Source organism: Prunus mume, linkage group LG3 (assembly GCF_029339155.1).
Source record: "Prunus mume cultivar Tortuosa linkage group LG3, ASM2933915v1, whole genome shotgun sequence".
Lineage (NCBI taxonomy): Eukaryota > Viridiplantae > Streptophyta > Magnoliopsida > Rosales > Rosaceae > Prunus > Prunus mume.
The window spans coordinates 10,337,069-10,355,547 of NC_142700.1; the positions used below are offsets into that span (position 1 = coordinate 10,337,069).

Sequence of the window (18,479 nt, forward strand, 5' to 3'; positions counted from 1 at the left end):
GGTTACATTATAGAACTACCAAGTAAATTTTCTGGCATGAACTTGCCTGAACATATCTCCATTTTCCCCCTTTTACTATTAACTATAAATAATAGGTGTTAAGTAATATTTTCTTGTCATTTTCTCATTGTATTTCAAGTCAAGAGGTCGCATGACTCAACCGCTAAGACTTTTTCTATTTATTTTTTTTTCTTTTTCCCTCTTTCTTTTGTGTCTATAGAAGTAGAATCATTTTGAGTTCTTGTCCAATATTTCTTCCCAATTGTCGCCTCTTTCTTTCTCTCTCTCTCTCTCTCAAATACACACAAGGAAAGGAAAGAAGAAAGGAGAAAACTTACGACTCAAAGCATACAACAACGAGCACATAACAAAGAGAAAATCTGCAGCAGCAGAAGGAATTTCGGAATATATAAAAGAGAAAAGAAAAATGCACAGAGAAAGTGGAAAGCCTTCTATTTAGTACTACTAGCAGCAGATTCTGGACCACCTTCTCTTCTAGTAAGATCATCTTGTTTTATCTGGGACTGGTTCTGATTAGAATCTTCATCATGAACATCATGATGAGCCTGAGCTTGAGCCTCTGGAATAATATGAGCACTAGAAAATAAACCCACAGGCTCAGAATCAGCAATTTTGCCTCCTTCAAGAGGCGTCCCATGCTTGTATGCAACCCTCACAGCTTCATCCTCGTTCAGCCTCGCTTATGAAGTCCCATACATTATGTCATCTTTGCTGTTTGCCATTTTCACTTGCATCAGCTAGCCCTGTGTCCAGGGTTTTTGATCTGCTTTCGTTTCATTTATAAACTCTGGTTTGAATCAATACGTGGCAGATTGGCTTAAAATGGGAGTGACAAGTGTATAGTTAAACTTGACACGTGCCTTATGTTTGCTGTATGCATGAAGTTGTTCTGCCCACCGTCAGTGAAGCTCTCCTCTCTTGATGAACGGCCAAGATCAATTCTTACTCTCCCTAAGTTGATAAAGTTGATGGTCAATATCAATTCTATCCTCCACAAGTTTGTGTACGGTGCGGTATGTTGTGTGCTTTAGGTGCGACAATGGCTTATTAAAATTGATGCTTGGTCATGAAAAACTTTTTGTTTTCTTACTTCGAGAAAATTACATTTTTGTCAATAACCAAGTTTCGACTGTTAACTATCATTTAGAATAGTTGAAATAAGGGCCATGTGCCAATCCCAGAAGTTCAACAAATAAATTGTGTTCGATACACCGATGACATGGCAAACTAACATTAGCATTCTCCAATAAGAAGACTTATCTTCTTTCCCACCCCTCGCGGATTGAGAAAGAAAGAAGAGAGACAAAACACACACTACCAAGTTAAGGTGACATTATAAACCTACAAAATATCCTCATCAAACTTATAATGCTCCTTTTTTTCTTTCTTTAAACCAAAACTTCATTCAAACTGAGGAAACCGTGTGCTCTAGATAATCACTCGGGAATTATTTGCTCATTATCTGCATCACCTTCTGTCTCAACTTGAGGCTTCGAAGGAGCTTTGGCACCAGGAGGCTGCTTCTTCTTGATCCCACTCACAATGTCATCGATTCTGAGAAGTAGGCAAGCAGCTTCTATGGCAGTTTTAAAAGTCTGGGCCTTCACGTTGTAGGCATCCCATATCTGACATCATAATTGCTAGAAATTAACAGCCTTACCGACATAAGAAATTTCAGATTCAAGACTCCATGGATGCTCAATTATGAGCAATGGCGTTCACTTTAGTAATAACCACGACAACAGCACTTCCCCTCACATGAGTGCTGTCTAAATATATTGGGAGAAGCTCTAAACTAGAACTACTACTGAAGCAAATCGAAAATATCAACCAGAATATTGACGCTTATGCCATATCAAGACTATGTGGGCTATATTCTATTGAAATAATGGGACATATATCAATAATATCGACACCATATCAAGATGATTTCCATATAATGGATACATTTGAGAACAATACTACAGTAGAAGTCCTATTTGAGAGCTTTCACAAAATATCAATCACAAACCTCTTGGTTATACAGTTGTCTTTAATCAACTCCATGGTCGGTTGGGGTGAATTGAAGACATCTTGTGGTGGGAATAGAGTAGCTGCAACACCAAATTCAGCAGGAAGCAGAACTTGATCACTAGCAGTATTGGCTGAGCCAAGGGCAATTATAGCCCAGCTTTTGATGAATGTGCTGAGCATAGAGGCATCGGCGACCTTATGTGAAATGCTGACCCCAATTGTCAATCCACCGCATTCAAACAAGTTGACCTGGACTAGTAGAAGATGCCCTGCTTCAACGTGTTCGGATTTTATTGCAATTGGAATCAACTGTTCCAGGATTCCGAAATCGGGTTTGTCCAAAACCTTCAGTATGGGACAGTTGACTCGGGATTCAATAAATCTAGCCCCATGGTCATTGCAGCTGATTGAAACATTATATTCGAACTCCCCCGCAAAGGGGTAGAATTGGTTGAGAGCTTCAGATAATGATGTTTTGAGAAGCTTAGATCTTTCAGCAAAAAAGGAATTGTGATCAATGTTGTTGACCACATCATCACTAATATTGTTGGGGTAGAAGAGAAGTAATGGGATATACGTTTCAGGTTGTAACTGAAAATACCTGCAGGATGACTCAAAATGCCTCGAGGAGGGTGAATAGGCCAATTTAAGATTCTAATCAAATAAATAAAAATAAACTTCGGTAGCAGGATTGATATGGCTTATCAATCCTGTAACGTGCTGGGCATAAAATAAAAGAACACGCAGAGAATTATTTTACGTGGTAAAACCCCACCTCTGGGGAAAATCCACGGGACTCCTCAGTCCAATACAAATCCACTATAGAACGATGATTACAAGAAGTACTCACACACTTATCCTAGACACATTCTAGATAATGTTTACCGACTTCTTCGTAACTCAACTTCTGTCACGGGATGATCTTCGATACTCCTTATGTTGAACGCAATACTGGCCACGATTGCTTCAAGCTCACCGGAGGAAAACCGCCACCACGGTCTTGGTGCCCTCAACCGTATGAGTCACCGACATGCATATGAATGCAATATGAATGATTAAAGTGTTTGATAAATCACCAAGTAAACATTGAACACTTGATGATTTATCTTAAATATACGTACAGCAGCTTTTCTTAGAATTCTATATGCTCAAAACAAATATCTCAAAAGCTGTGTGTGTGAAAATAAAGACCCCCAATTTATTCAAAGCAGGTTCTCTCTAGTAAGAGAGAAACCCAATAGTCCAACAATTCTATTCCAATGTGATTGTCAAGCTTGATCCAATATGGACTCAAGTCAATCACGTCAAAACCAAGACACACTACCATGCAATTAAGAATGATAACTTTGATTCAATATCAACTACCTATAAGGACGCCAAACATGAGACTACAAATAGTATCAATCATGAATATCATATTTGATCTAGTGTGGACTCTAAATGATAATGCCAAACAACCAATCTTTGTGCGAGAAACAATATCTCCTAAAACAAACTAATTTGACCAATCAAGTAGGAGATGAGCAACGTGCAAGTCATAACGGGAAAAGATAAAACTTAAATCAAAATAGAGTCCAACTAGGAAAGTAATCTCAAGAGATAAAATCTAATCCTATTAAAAATAAGATTGAGATAAAAATACTTTGAGTGAAAATAACTCCAATTAGAAATCTTATAATGAATGCATGATTATGTCATGATTTACCTGAAATCAGTTTTTCATACCGGTCAAGTCATGCTTCAGAAACTTGGGATTGAATGTGTTGCGCCAAAACGTCTAGTAAACGATATTCACACACTAACTCCCAACCTATGCTAAAGTCTAGGAAATGACAATACAATTTTCGTACTAACAGTAACTGATCAAAAACAGAGAGACTGGAAGTTCTAAGGTGGTGAGGAGTCGGAGAAGATGGCTTAATTGTTTCTTTGCGAATGACTTCAACTTTGATTTCTGAAGCCATCTTTTGTTTCACACTTGAGAGTTTCATTGCAAAGACCTCTATTTATATACCAACTCCAAGTCTGTGGCCTACTGCATTTGGAAAACAACATAGATTAGTAGGGATTTAATTAATATATATATATTCTATGGGCCAAATTGTAGCAACGGTCCATGGACTAAGCCCCAACTTTACTTTTTGTCCCTTGTATTATTTTGTTGTTATTATGGTACTTTAATTAAGCATCCAGTTTCAGAAAGTGTCTTTTTCGTCATTTCTGTCAACTTTTCCATTAAAAATAATGACATGGCAATGACAAGTCATACTTGGCATGGGCAAAAATGTCTTTTCACACAAAAAATTATAAAATTAAATTAAATCTCTCTCTCTCTCTCTCTCTCAGCCCCAATTTCTTCCCCAGCGATTTCTCACCCAGATTTCTTACCCAAATTTCTTTGAAATGAACTCAACCCTGAATTAAAACCCCAACCTAGAAGCGAGAGAGAGAAAGAGAGAGAAATGATTAACTACCTCAACACAAACCCATAGCTACAGTGCTGCCAATACATAAACACATAGCTATATTAAGTGACCAACTTCTCTTAGCATATCAATACACCTGACCAAGAAGCTGGCAAATCCAAAGTAAACAAGAAAGTGGGGGGTTGCAGGAGAGAGAAATTTCTTTTGATGGTTTTCCATTCTTGGGACTTTTATTTGTTCAATGATAAGGCTTTTGCAATTTGTTCAATGGCAGACTATTAATTTGGGAAGAATGTCATTATGAACCATGATTTCAGCCTCCTTCAAAGATTGAACCAATTTCTCTTCACAAATCCAGAAGCAAAAGAAAAGATGCCTCTGCTTCTCTGATCAGATCTGGGGTGGAGGATGGGGCTGGGGTTCTGGGTTCATGGGTGCTGGGGTTCGGAGCTAGGGTACAGGGTTCTGGGTTTGTGGGTGCTGGGGTTGGGGGAAGAAGAAATCATCGGGAAAGTGGGAGAGCGCAGAGGAGAGAGAGAGAGAGAGAGAGAGAGAGAGAGAGAGAGAGATTATGAATTTCCCAATTTGCCCTTAATTTTGACAGAAAATTTAACTAAATTGACGGAAAGACCAATGATACAACATGAGATCTAATTAAAGTACCACGGTAACAACAAAACAATGCGAGGAATGAAAAGTAAGGGTCTTAGTCCAGACCATTGCTACAATTTGGCCTATTCTGTGAGTGATTAGTTTAGTTGGGTGGGATTTTATGAAGACGAGACTTGTAGTTTTGACTGGTGGCTCATACCTCATAGTATAGTACAAGAGTTGCTAGATATTGAATTGTTATTTACTGGTTTATGAATGTGTTAGGTGGGCTTGAAATGCTTGCGGACGGATTCGCTCAGTACATGTTCCATTGTTTCTATAACACATGTTCCATCGTTTCTGTAACACATGTTACAATCATTATAGACAGATTGGTGTAACAGAGCCTCGAAGGCTTAGGATTGAAATGAAGATAGAATGGTGTTACCGCGGGGGGACGTGAAGCCTGACCCCGACTTGAAACATCAAATGCAAGGGCATCCTGAATGTTCTTTTATTTGCAAGCTCTAGTGTATCTTTAGGTGACAAATGTGTATATTATAAAATTTGGTGCTTGGTCATGACAAATTTGTTTTCTTTGAGAAAATTACATTTTTGTCAATAACTTTCAATTTTTAATGATATTCACAATGGTCGAAATAAGCCCCCATCCCATTTGTGCCAACCAAATAAGGAAACAAAAAATTGTGTTCGATTCATAGATGATATTGATATAACCATTATTTCATACATTTTTACTATCTTTTTCTTAGATTCTTGCTATGTTCTTGAGTAAAGTTAGTTCATTTTCATTTAGTTTTCTGTTTTTATTAGGTTTGAAGAGTAAAGATGAAACAATATGCAAAAGAAACAGTTTGAGGATTGAAGATGTTTCACAAGAATGTCATGTGCAGATCAACCAACATGACGGAATATACTGTACTTTCTCAGAGTGAACCAGATGCTAAACCTTATACTGTTGGAAATATAAATATGTTAGCTTTATGTAAAATTTTGCAGTTCGTGATTCGGACGTGTGTGGAGAGAGTTGTGGTCGTTTTATTACAGACAGTTTGGACAGAAAGTGTGTTTTGCGGGTTTTGCAAAGTGATTCTTTTAAAGTTCAATCCTTGGAGTCCAATTTGTGACAATTGCATTTGGGAAGTGTGTAAAAGTAGGGTTTGTCATTGGGGGCAAGCCAGGGCGGGCCAAGGTTTCAAATGGGATAGTTCGAGTCACCCAAGGGCCTAGCCAGGCTGAGATTTTTTTATATTTTTTTTCTAAGTTTTTTATATCTTTTTTTGTTGAGTTTTTTTATATCTTTTTGTCACGAATTTTTAGACAGTAGTGAAAAAAAATTAACTTATTACTTGTGAGGGAATGAGAACACCACCAAGGAATGAGAGCACTAGCACACCACCAATAAATGAGAGCACCAACACCAAAGAATGAGAATATAGTGAGATTGAAATTTGTGATAATAAAACTTAATAAGTGAGAAAAATTATCAATAAATATTTTTGTATTTTAAATCTTCTAAGTGAGATTGAACTTGATATAACTTCAAAGTCTTTTAAATCTTTTTGTTATATATGAAAAATTGTTCTCTCAAAATTTGACTAAGTATATAGAAATATAAAAAAAAATTCAATGTTATTTTTGGTGATTTATATTTCTTACATCTTAAATAATTAAACACGGTTTTATAAGATTTTAGTATAAAATATACATTGACTTATTGAGGTTTCAATATTGGTATAAACCGTATCTTATACTAAAACTGGATTTTCATATTTTGATTTGTTGGGAATTTGATTTTTCTAGTATTTTTAATTGAATCCAAATTGGGAGTGCTTCCTTATTTACATTGTAAACTTAAGTAAATGGAGTAATAAAAAAATAAATTGAAGTAAAAAAAACAAGACATTGACTTAGATCTACAAGGATGTAGAGTTTACTTAAGCCTATACCAAAGTTTGCAATCTAAATTGGGATGCCTATATCAGAGTTTTTTCGATCCTGTGTCACTACTACAAAAAGTGAAAAAGACGACCAGAAAAAAACGACGGTCTAAGTGAAAACCGTCGTTGTTTTTTAAAAGACGACGGTTTTATAAAACCGCCGTGTAATAACACCTTAGACAACTAAAAAATGGAGATCCAATTGGCTGTTCCTAAACCACGACGTACCTAATTAAAAAACCGACGTCTTATTGAAATAGGATTTCGAAGTAGTAAAATCATAGCCAACAAATAACGGCGGAAGTTATGAACCGACCGATGTAGAAAGTAAAAACGACGATTTCAAAAAAGCCGCCGTTTTTACCCAGAAATTAACACGACCAAGTTTTCGTATAAGGCGCCGTATAATTACAAATAAATCCACGGCGGTAACATACAAAATACCGCCGTATTAAATTAATGTACAACTACGGCAAAGATAAATATAACGACGTCTTTCTCGTATTTCTACGACGATATCTTTAAATCTCACCACGTTGGGGTTTTCATTTAACGACGTATTATACAATTTAACGTCGTATTTATTCGCTTTATACGTCATACATTATATTTAAACCGTCGTCTGAATAAGAATTTTTTTTAACAATTTATTTCTTGGATTTTGTTATCCTACGTCGGTAGATCTACTTAATGACAAGAATTGAAATAACCACGACGGTTTATATAGAAAACCGCCGACATCATCTGATTTTTCTGAGATCACAAGGGTTAGGAAATCTTACAAGATGGAACTCTGTTCCTCATCATAATCTTACCAGAAAGACAATATTTTAGAGGTTAATGATGTATGTGTATTTGTGTCTTTGAGATACACAAACGCACATACACCTTAACATCCAAAAAATTGCTTCGAAATTTGACGACGGCAGCCACAGATTTGCAATCAGAGAGACAATTTTTTGGAAGTTGATGATGTGTGTGCGTTTGTGTATCTACACAAACGCACACACACATCAACATCCAAACAATTGCCTCTTAAAACTTCACCACGGCAGCCACATATTTGCAATCAGAGAGACAATTTTTTGAAAATTGGTGATGTGTGTATGTTTGTGAATCAGATACAATTGCCTCCTAAGAGATGAGGTGAGACAGAGAAAGGGGCAAGAAGAAGTTGAAACCCTAATTGAATACTAAAACTGAAAGAACCCGTGTATTTATAATTAAAAAACCAAATCCACGTCGGTTATATTACACCTACCGACGTTTAACAAAAAAAATCCACGTCGGGGAACAAATACATTACGTCATCTTAGTCTTACTTAAGACGACAAAAAAAGACGACGGTATAACAAAAAACAGTCTTTGTTTTTATATTCGTATTTAATTCAAATCAATCACCCAAAAAAAAAACTTTACAACTTCTAGTACATTAATTTCCTCGGGAAAAAAAACTCTATTTATAACGCACTGTTTTTGAAAAATAAACTGAAAGAACAAGGGAAAAAAAATTCTATTTATAATTATAAAAATAAAATCCACGTCGGTTATATTACACATAACGACGTTTTAAAAACGAACCCACGTCGCGAAAAAAATATTGCGTCGTCTTAGTTAAAAAAAGACGACGGTATAACAAAAAACAGTCGTTGTTTTTATATTCGTATTTGATTTAAATCAGTCACCCAAAAAAGAAACTTTACAAATTCTAGAACATTAATTTTCTCGGGAAAAAAAACTCTATTTATAAGGCACTGTTTTTGAAAAATAAACTGAAAGAACAAGGGAAAAAAATTCTATTTATAATTATAAAAAAATCCACGTCGGTTATATTACACATAACGACGTTTTAAAAACGAATTCACGTCGAGAAAAAAATATTGCGTCGTCTTAATTTAAAAAAGACGACGGTAGAACAGAAAACCGTCGTTGTTTCAATTTCTTTAACCGTTCTCTTTCTGCAGGACTTGGATAGTTCAAAGCATTGACAGCTGAAGCCATCTGATTCGATTGCTTAGGCTTTAGAGGCCATCTGAAGCCATTTCTATTCTTTATTGCATTCTTGAAAACCCATCTTCTTCTTCAGAAGCTCTACGAATAAAGGAACAGGCTATCACAAATCTGACGGATCTTCTTAGCCAAGAAAATCGAGCAGAGGAGCACATCTAATCTTGAGTTTCGAGAAGCGAACTTTCCTTCGACAGTGGAGGCCAGGCTTACATCTCTTTTGGTGGAAAGCAAGGAGTATTCAGAAGCACTAAGTCTCCTATCAGGCTTGACAAGCTTCCTCTTGTGGACATAGATTTGTTGGAGAGTAAGCTCCATTTCTCTTTGAGAAAGACATCCGAATTATTGTGTTTGAGATGTGAGAGAGAGTGTCTGTGAGAGAGGAAGAACTTGGAAACCTAAATGAAAACTGAAACTGAAAGAAAGCGACAAATTTATATAATAAATTTTTAAAACCCACGGCGGTCCTGACACACAAACCGCCGTTTATTTATAAATTCCACGTCGGTATATTAAAAAAAATGACGTATATTATAAAAATCAACATCGGTAAATTACAAAAAAACGTCGTGTTAAATACTTCTACCATGACGCGAGATATTGATTTATCGACTTTTATTTAGGAGTTTACTACGACGGTACCTACAACATTACTGTCGTATTTATTTACGACATCCTAAGTTCAAATCATCGTCGTAGTTTATTTATTTATACGTCGTCGTTCTATGTAAACCGCCGTCTTATTATTATGAAACGGTTTGTATATATATACAACTTTTCGTCTACCTGACTTACACATGCACTGTTTCCAAACCCGAGGAAAAATTTCAATCTCCCAGAGAAAACTTTTCGTCTTTTTTCCTTGTCGAGCAATCGTCGAGTATCTCATTGTCTTCCTCTCGTCTTCGTCGTTGTCTCTGAACTTAAACACCAAACTCCGAGAGAAACTTTCATTGAACGCAAAAGGTAAGCTTTCATTTCTCACTATTTTTGTTGCTATTTTGCATGCTCATACGGTTTTTGTTTTGAAAATCTTTTTACCTTTTTTCTGGCCAAAATCATTTTTATTCTTTCCAAGTTTGATAAAATACACAGACAAAGAGGGAAAGTTTCCAACTTTGAACACAACTACTTCAACTAAATAAGACGACGGTAGCTTCTTATTTACGTGGTTAAATATGTAGACCACGACGGTTCGTCAGTCGTCCTAGCGTCGTCTTAAAATTGATCTAAGTTGTTTTTAAAATGATAGTCGATTTTTTATTTGCTTGTTTAATTGCATGTTTGATTTCTCTGAACCATGGTTTTCGTTTTTCCTAATTTGATAAAATACAAAGACAAAGAAAGTAGGGTTTGGTATCTTATATAGACGACGGTATCTTATTATTGACGCCGTGTGAATGTTAATACCACGACTTTGTACTAAGATACCGTCGTCTATATAAGATGCCAAACCTTTCTTTCTTTTTCTTTGTATTTTATCAAATTAGGAAAAACAAAAACCATGTTTAAGAGAAATTAAACCTGCAATCAAACATTCACAGAGAAAGAAAAAGGTTTTTGGATTCTTATACAGACGACGGTATCTTATTATTTACATCGTGTGAATGTCCATACCACGACGTTATATTAATATTCACGTCGTGTGAATTTAAATATCACGACGTCGTGTAAATATCGCCGTAATAAGTTCTTATTACGTTTTCTTTAATATTGTTTCGTCGTTGTTTAAGTACTCTCGTTTTAAACATTTATTACGTCTGATGTTATGTTATTGCGTCGTGTAAAATCTTATCATACGTCGTGTTTTATAAATAACCGTTGTTTGTGTTCTTAATTTTTTCCTGAAATATTTTCACTTGCAGGTTTGCTTTTATATAACCATGGTTTCTCAAGACCAAAGTAAGGACTCTGGCTCCAAAAAAAATGGAGGTAAGGAGCTTGGAATGGTAACTCCTCAAGACAAGCCCTTGAAGAAGATGAAGTTTGTTTCATCTGCTGAGACAGAACCAACCAGCACGACAACAATTTTTGAGGATTCAAAGTCAGGTCGAGGTATGAGCACAATGCCTTGTGTTGTGAAGAGGAAATTGCAAAAACTCAAGCCAGTTGTTGAGTACAATAAAAGGGGGAAAGGATGTGGCCCTGCACATACTGAGATGCAGTCCTACATTGGTGTGTTGGCACGCTCCAGAGTCCCACTTGCAGACAAGAAATGGGCTGAAATCCCCAAGGATATAAAGGAGCAGATTTGGGAAGCCGTTGACATGGCTTTTGTAGTAGGTCAAGGGGGCAAGACCTCGGTGTTATCTTCTGCTGCTAAGAAATGGAAGGATTTCAAGTCTACACTAACGATGCATTATATCATTCCATACATCAAGGAGAGGAAGAAATTAAGCCAACCCCCTGAAATATATAAATTCATAGAGAAAGCATAATGGGATGCCTTTGTAGCTTCAAGGTTATCCAAAGAATTTGAGTCTGTGCATTCTCAACATTCACAGATTAGGGAGAAACTTGAGTACAATCATCGATTGTCTCGAAAAGGATATGCTGGTTTGGAGGATCAATTGGAGGAAACCATGCTGGGGTAGAAATTGATCGATCTACCTTATGGAAGAAAGCTAGACAGGACAAACATGGTAACATCCCGGATCCAAAGGTGGCAGAGAAAGCAAAATTAATTGTAAGCCTACACACTCTGTTTTAAATTTTTATTAAACTGTGTATAATTCTTATTACGTCGTATGTTATATTTTTCCGTCGTGTGAATGATATTACTACGTCGAAATGTTTTAAAAAACGTCGTGAAAGATCTAAATCTGGAATCACAACTTTGTTTTCTGTAAGTATAGCATAAGACGTCGGTGGTTAATTTTTGCGTCGTGTGAATGATATTACTATGTCGAAATATTTTAAAAAATGTCGTTAAAGGTCTAAATTGGAATCACTGCTATGTTTTCTGTAATTATAGCATAAGACGTTGGTGGTTTATTTATTGCGTCGTTTGAAACAACTAACCACGTCGTTATTTAAGTAACGTCGTTATAAATATATTATAACGTCGATTTCTATGTTATTGCGTCGTTTGAAATTATATAATACGTCGTTTGTTTATAAATAACCGTCGTATGTTTTTTTGTGCTGACTTTTTTATATGTCTTTGTTTTAGGATGAATTGCAAAAACAAGTGGCTGAAGGCAATCTTAGTGTATCTGGCAGTAATGATGTGTTGACTTTGGCTTTGGGTCCCGAGCATCCAGGGGGAGTAAGAGGGTTAGGTGCTGGGATTTCCCCTAGGCAATACTTCAATTTACCTAGACAACAGAGGGTAAAGTTTGCCGATCAATTGAAGGAAAGTGTAAGAATTGTCCTTCAAGAAGAGACTAAGAAGATGGAAGCTAGATCAAGGGAAGAGACTTCAAGGATGGAGGCTAGAACCAAGCAATTGGTAGAGGCTAAGAGGGAACATTTACTGAGTCACCTTTCCCAACTCATCCCCAATTTTGATCCAAGCATGCTTAAACCGAAAACTAGCCCCTATCAAAACCAAGGTCTAGAGCAAAGTCCCAAAAATCCAATGTATGACAAAGCAAGCTGCTCTGGGGCTGATGTGAGATCCCTACATTTAGAGGATGATACTGCCAAAAATGGGGAACAGCAGGAAGAAACGGTAACATATCTGAACTTTGAATTCTCTGTTTTTTTAAAAACTATTAGACGTCGTTATTATGAAGAAAACCGTCGTTTTAAAATCATACCACGACGATTTTATAAATAAACCGTCGTTTGTATTTCAATACCACGTCGTATTTAGTTTACTTGTTTTACACGCCATTAGACGTCGTACTTTGTGGTTTTTAGACGACGGTTTTAGTCCTTACCGATGTAATAGACAAATCCCACGACGTTTATTATTTACCATCGTTTAATAATTTTAAGACGTCCATAATTCTTACATACCATCTTATGTTATGCCTTACCACGACGTTTTGATTTAATTTTTTTACTTTCTGTACAATCTGTCTTATATATATATATATATTTCTTTATTACTTCAAACAGAAATCTGGGGCTTTAGAAAATCAAGATGAAGAGAAGAAAGAAGAAAAAAAAGATGAAGAGAAGAAGGGAGAAAAAAAAGATGAAGAGAAGAAGGAAGAAAAAAAAGAAAAAAGATGAAGACAAAAAGGAAGACAAAAATGATGAAGAGAAGAAAGAAGAAAAACAAGATGAAGAAAAGCATGACGAAGAGGTATATTCTCATAACTTTGCCTTTTTTATTTGTTTTTCAAATTTCAGACGTCGATATTTTTCTTTAAACCGTCGTTTGTTTTCAAATTAGACGTCGGAATTCGTTTCCTATGACGTAATAAATTATTCAACACGACGGTTTTTTATTACTGTCGTTTAAATTATTATCAGACGACGTTGTTTTATTTAAACAATCGTTTTTATTGAATTACCATTTCATTTTATTTTGCTTTATTTCTTTAAACAGGGTAATGAAGTAGTTGATTATTCAAATGTGGAGGTGCCATCTTCCTTACAATCCCTTTGTCGTTATGTGGAAACGACACTAAAGCCTCAGGAGAAGATCATGACCTTCAACATTGAGGAGGTGTTTGGTGCAGATCGCAGTACCTTCGTCTTGCATGAAGATATTACACAGTTTGCAGGCATGGAAGAAATTGAGGCTACTGCGGTTGCAGTATATATGAGGTTTGTCCTTATCAAATATTTAACTCACACTCAAATTTGTGTTTGAGAAAAAAAAAACATTATATCATAAAACGTCGGTGGTTTATTTATTGCGTCGTTTGAAACCACTAACCACGTCGTTCTTTTTTTTACCGTCGTTATAAATTAGTTATAACGTCTGTTTCTATTTCAGTTCGTCGTGTGAAATTGTATAATACGTCGTTTGTTTATAAATAACCATCGTGTGTTTTTTGTGCTGACTTTTTTTATATATCTTTGTTTTATATATTTAGGTGCTTATATGATCGTTTGAGAGAAGCAAATATGTGCAGCATGGTTGGCTTTATCGACCTGCTCAAATTCGCCAACGCTGGGTCACTAACTCACGATCACGAATTGTAGCCATCGTCTTGAAGATGATGGTGAACAGATTTTCATGATGCCTTACAATCCAGGGTTAGTCTCCTTAAAAGGATTTTGTTTGTATGATTTTCACTGACTGACTGCGTATAAAACTGTTTAACTAATTTTGTATCATTTGAAACATCTAACCACGTTGGTTCTTTATTTATTAAGTCGTTTGAAACAATTAACCACGTCGGTAGTTAATTACCGTCGTGAGAAATTTATAATGACGTCGATTGCTACGTTATTTCGTCGTGTGAAACTCAGTATAATACGTCGGTTTTTATAAATAACCGTCGTTTGTTTTCTTGTGCTGACTTTTTATATTAACCGTCGTTTTTTATGTTAATTTTGTGCAGCCGTCATTGGGTCTTGCTGATTGTAAGAGCAAAGAGGGAAACCGTCTATTTTCTGGATCCTCTGCCTAGAAATCGTACGTGTGGTTGATGAGGAGGGCAAAAACATCATGAACAGTGCTTTAAAAATTTATAATTCCCACATAGGCAGACTAGGCCGTAAAGCACCAATTTGGAAAACTCGCCAGGCACACCAAAGCAACCAAGCAGTGTCGAATGCGGGTATTATGTGATGCGCTTCATGAGGGACATCATCATGGATCCTTCCTTCGAGTTTGAGAAAAAGGTAGGAAGAAAATTTTCAGAAACATTTTATGTGGTTTTTTGTATTATCAACGACGGTCCTTTAAAATTACCGTCGTTGAATCGATATATTACGTCGGTTATGAAAAATAGCGCCGTCTGTGACTGAATTTCTTTTTATTTTGTAAAGCTTAATAATCATTGTTTATGGGCTGCAGTTTGCCAAGGGAAAAGAGCAAGCGCCATACCCCCAAGCAGCCATTGATGAAGTCCGAAATGAATGGGCAGATCTTGTTTGCCTTCATATGGAGTAGAGGATTTTTGGAACAAATGATATTTTTATATGTACAAATTTTGTCTATAATATACATCCTTTTTTTCCCTGAAAATTTGTTGAGGTTTTCATAATTTAAAAGAAAAAACAAATTGCGTAACCAACGTGTAATAACTTTCCAACGACATAATTATGTCAAAAACCGATGTAAAAGGATATTTTTAGACGACAGATATGACGTGGTAATTAAATTACACGGTGACACCTTTTTTGTTTAAGTCGTGATATACCGTTTGTACGTCCATGGGACGTCGTTTTAGTGAAAATTTCGCCATGGTTTCGCTTTTAAACGACGTCCTTTGAACAAGTAAGTCGTTTATTATATAATTTAGAGTTTAGGGTTTAGGTTATTACTTTTTAACGACAGTGATTGAGTCGTGGAATATAGAGTTTACGTCGGATGGTGAAACATCCGCCATGGTTTCTCTTTTAAACGACGTCCTTTTTACAAGTGAGTTGTTTATTGTTATTTACAACGCCGTTAATTACTTAACCCCGACGTGGTTTGTTGTTGATATAAGAATATTTTATTATTTTTAATTCAAAATATTCAAAATAAATTTAAAATAAATCAAAAAAATGCAACGTCAACTCCTATGAAGTCATTGATATATTTTCTTCCCCCTAAAACTCAAAAAAATTGCAGTTTGGGTAATAAAAGTTTAAAATAACCACCCAAAATAAAATTGTTTTGATGAGTCATAACATCACTTATAGTTTGATGGTTTAGGGTTGTTATTTATTAGGGTTTAGGGTTAAAGTATAATTTTTGGGATTTAGGGTTTATGTTTGTTATATATTAGGCTGTAAAACCATAAGCAATTTTATAAAATTATATTTTAAAAATATATAATTTAGGGTTTAAAGTTTAGGGTATTACTTTTAACGACGGTGATTGAGTCGTGGAATATAGAGTTTACGTCGGATGGTGAAACATCCGCCATGGTTTCTCTTTTAAACGACGTCCTTTTTACAAGTGAGTCGTTTATTGTTATTTACAACGTCGTTAATTACTTAACCCCGACGTGGTTTGTTGTTGATATAAGAATATTTTTTATTATTTTTAATTCAAAATATTCAAAATAAATTTAAAATAAATCAAAAAAATGCAACGTCAACTCCTATGAAGTCATTGATATATTTTCTTCCCCCTAAACCTCAAAAAAATGCAGTTTGGGTAATAAAAGTTTAAAATGACCACCCAAAATAAAATTGTTTTGATGAGTCATAACATCACTTATAGTTTGATGGTTTAGGGTTTGGGGTTTAGGGTTGTTATTTATTAGGGTTTAGGGTTAAAGTATAATTTTTGGGGTTTAGGGTTTATGTTTATTATATATTAGGCTGTAAAACCATAAACAATTTTATAAAATTATATTTTAAAAACATATAATTTAGGGTTTAAAGTTTAGGGTATTACTTTTAACGACGGTGATTGAGTCGTGGAATATAGAGTTTACGTCGGATTGTGAAACATCCGCCATGGTTTCTCTTTTAAACGACATCCTTTTTACAAGTCATTTATTGTTATTTACAACGTCGTTAATTAATTAACCCCGACGTGGTTTGTTGTTGATATAAGAATATTTTATTATTTTTAATTCAAAATATTCAAAATAAATTTAAAATAAATCCAAAAAATGCAACGTCAACTCCTATTGGTTCAATAGACGACGTGGTTTCTTCAAAATAAACGGCGTTATGTTCAGTGTTTGAGTCGTGGAATACAATATTTACGTCGGTTTTGGTAGAACTTTCGCCATGGTTTTTCATAGTTTTGACTACTTCTGTTTGATTTTGCGTCGTACATAGTTTTACCACGACGGCTTTAATGTAATAAGCGTCATGTTTAATGTGAACTTTTAACGACGGTTGTTTTTTCGGTCGATGTTTTAAAGAGCGCGCTTTCTAAAAATATTCGCGGGACCTAAAATTTTCAGATTTGGCTCTTAGTTTTATACTTCTAACCTTGAACCCTAAAATTTTCAAATTTCGGGCAACATAACATTTCACTCTCTTACTTCATCTCTAATTCAAAGTTGGGCTCTCCAGGCTCTCTCACTTCATCTCTAATCTGTGAGCTCTGCCAACCTGTAAGTACAAACCCTCTCTTCCCCTTGTAAATTCATTGAATGATATTACGTTGTTTTGTTAAAAGGGTTTTAGATATATGTTTTGCGATCTGTTAATAATGTTGTTGGAGGTATGGATTCATGGATTTTCTGTTTAATGTTTTCTTGATCACTCTTTGTTATGTTGAATAGGAAATGGATTTAATTTTGTCGGATCTTTTAATCACTCTCTGTTATGTTGAATTGGGAATGGATTTATTGTTTTCATGCTTAGTATATGTTGTTTTCATGCTTGGTTTCATGTATATGTTGTGTTCTTAATAGGGTTTTGGGATCTTGAAAATAAACTGGGATATCGATGCGTTTTTAGGCATACGACGACGGTTTTTTCATAAACTGTCGTTTGTATTACTTATACACGACGGTGTTCTTTAACTACCGTCGTGGTTATAATTAGACGACATTTGTTGAAAATCCGTCGTCTATATATGTCAAATACGTCTGTTTTTGTTTAAAAACCATCGTCTGTGTTGTATATTACTTGCTATTAGAACTTTATATAATCTGCTATAGTGATGGTCATTGCTTGTCTTTTCACTTTATTATATATAATAGGGTATAGTGTCGGAGATGGATAAGTCATGGATGCACTCGGATAGAAGATCGAAGGCATATGAGTTAGGGGTAGAAGCATTTTTGAACTTTTCTGTAGAAAATCTTCTAACTACAACATATATCTGTTGTCCATGTGTTAAATGTGTTAATTTGAAATTGTTTGGGGTTGGAATTATAAGGGATCACTTATATTTTAATGGAGTTGACCAAAGCTATAAAAATTGGACATTTTACAGAGAACCTTGGGAAGCAACTACTAATGCTAGTAGAAATGTTGAAGAAGATGATGACCATAGTAGGTACAGTTTTGTGTCCGAAGAAATAGAGATGGATGATAATGATTTTGGTGATTTTGGATTTGATCCTTATAAGTTTGCCAATGTGATTAGGGATGGAGATCAACCATTGTACCCTGGTTGTAGAAAGTACACGAAGTTATCGGCATTAGTGAAGTTGTATAATTTGAAGGCAAAACATGGGATGAGTGATGTCTGTTTTACAGAATTATTGATACTTCAAGGCGATTTGCTTCCAGAAGGAAATACAATACCGGCCTCTATGTATGAGACAAAAAAACTTTGTGTGCATTGGGGCTGAGTTATGAGAAAATGCACGAATGCCCCAATGATTGCATCTTGTATAGGAAGGAGTATGAGGATTCAACTAATTGTCCTACTTGTGGTATTTCAAGGTGGAAGGAAGGCAAAAATTCAATCTTGAAAGAGGGTGTGCCA

The 18,479-nt window shown here is 35.4% G+C and overlaps 1 protein-coding gene across 1 annotated transcript; it reads right to left on the reverse strand.

The window, feature by feature from the left end:
- Positions 1-1,173: 1,173 nt before the first annotated feature.
- Positions 1,174-9,337, reverse strand: LOC148918692 (salutaridinol 7-O-acetyltransferase-like). Its single transcript, XM_089048682.1, has 3 exons — positions 9,120-9,337; positions 2,033-2,635; positions 1,174-1,646 (listed from the first exon to the last, which is right to left on the reverse strand). The coding sequence occupies exons 1-3, from the start codon at positions 9,335-9,337 to the stop codon at positions 1,625-1,627; spliced, it is 843 nt and encodes a 280-aa protein (XP_088904808.1). The 3' UTR covers positions 1,174-1,624.
- Positions 9,338-18,479: the final 9,142 nt, after the last annotated feature.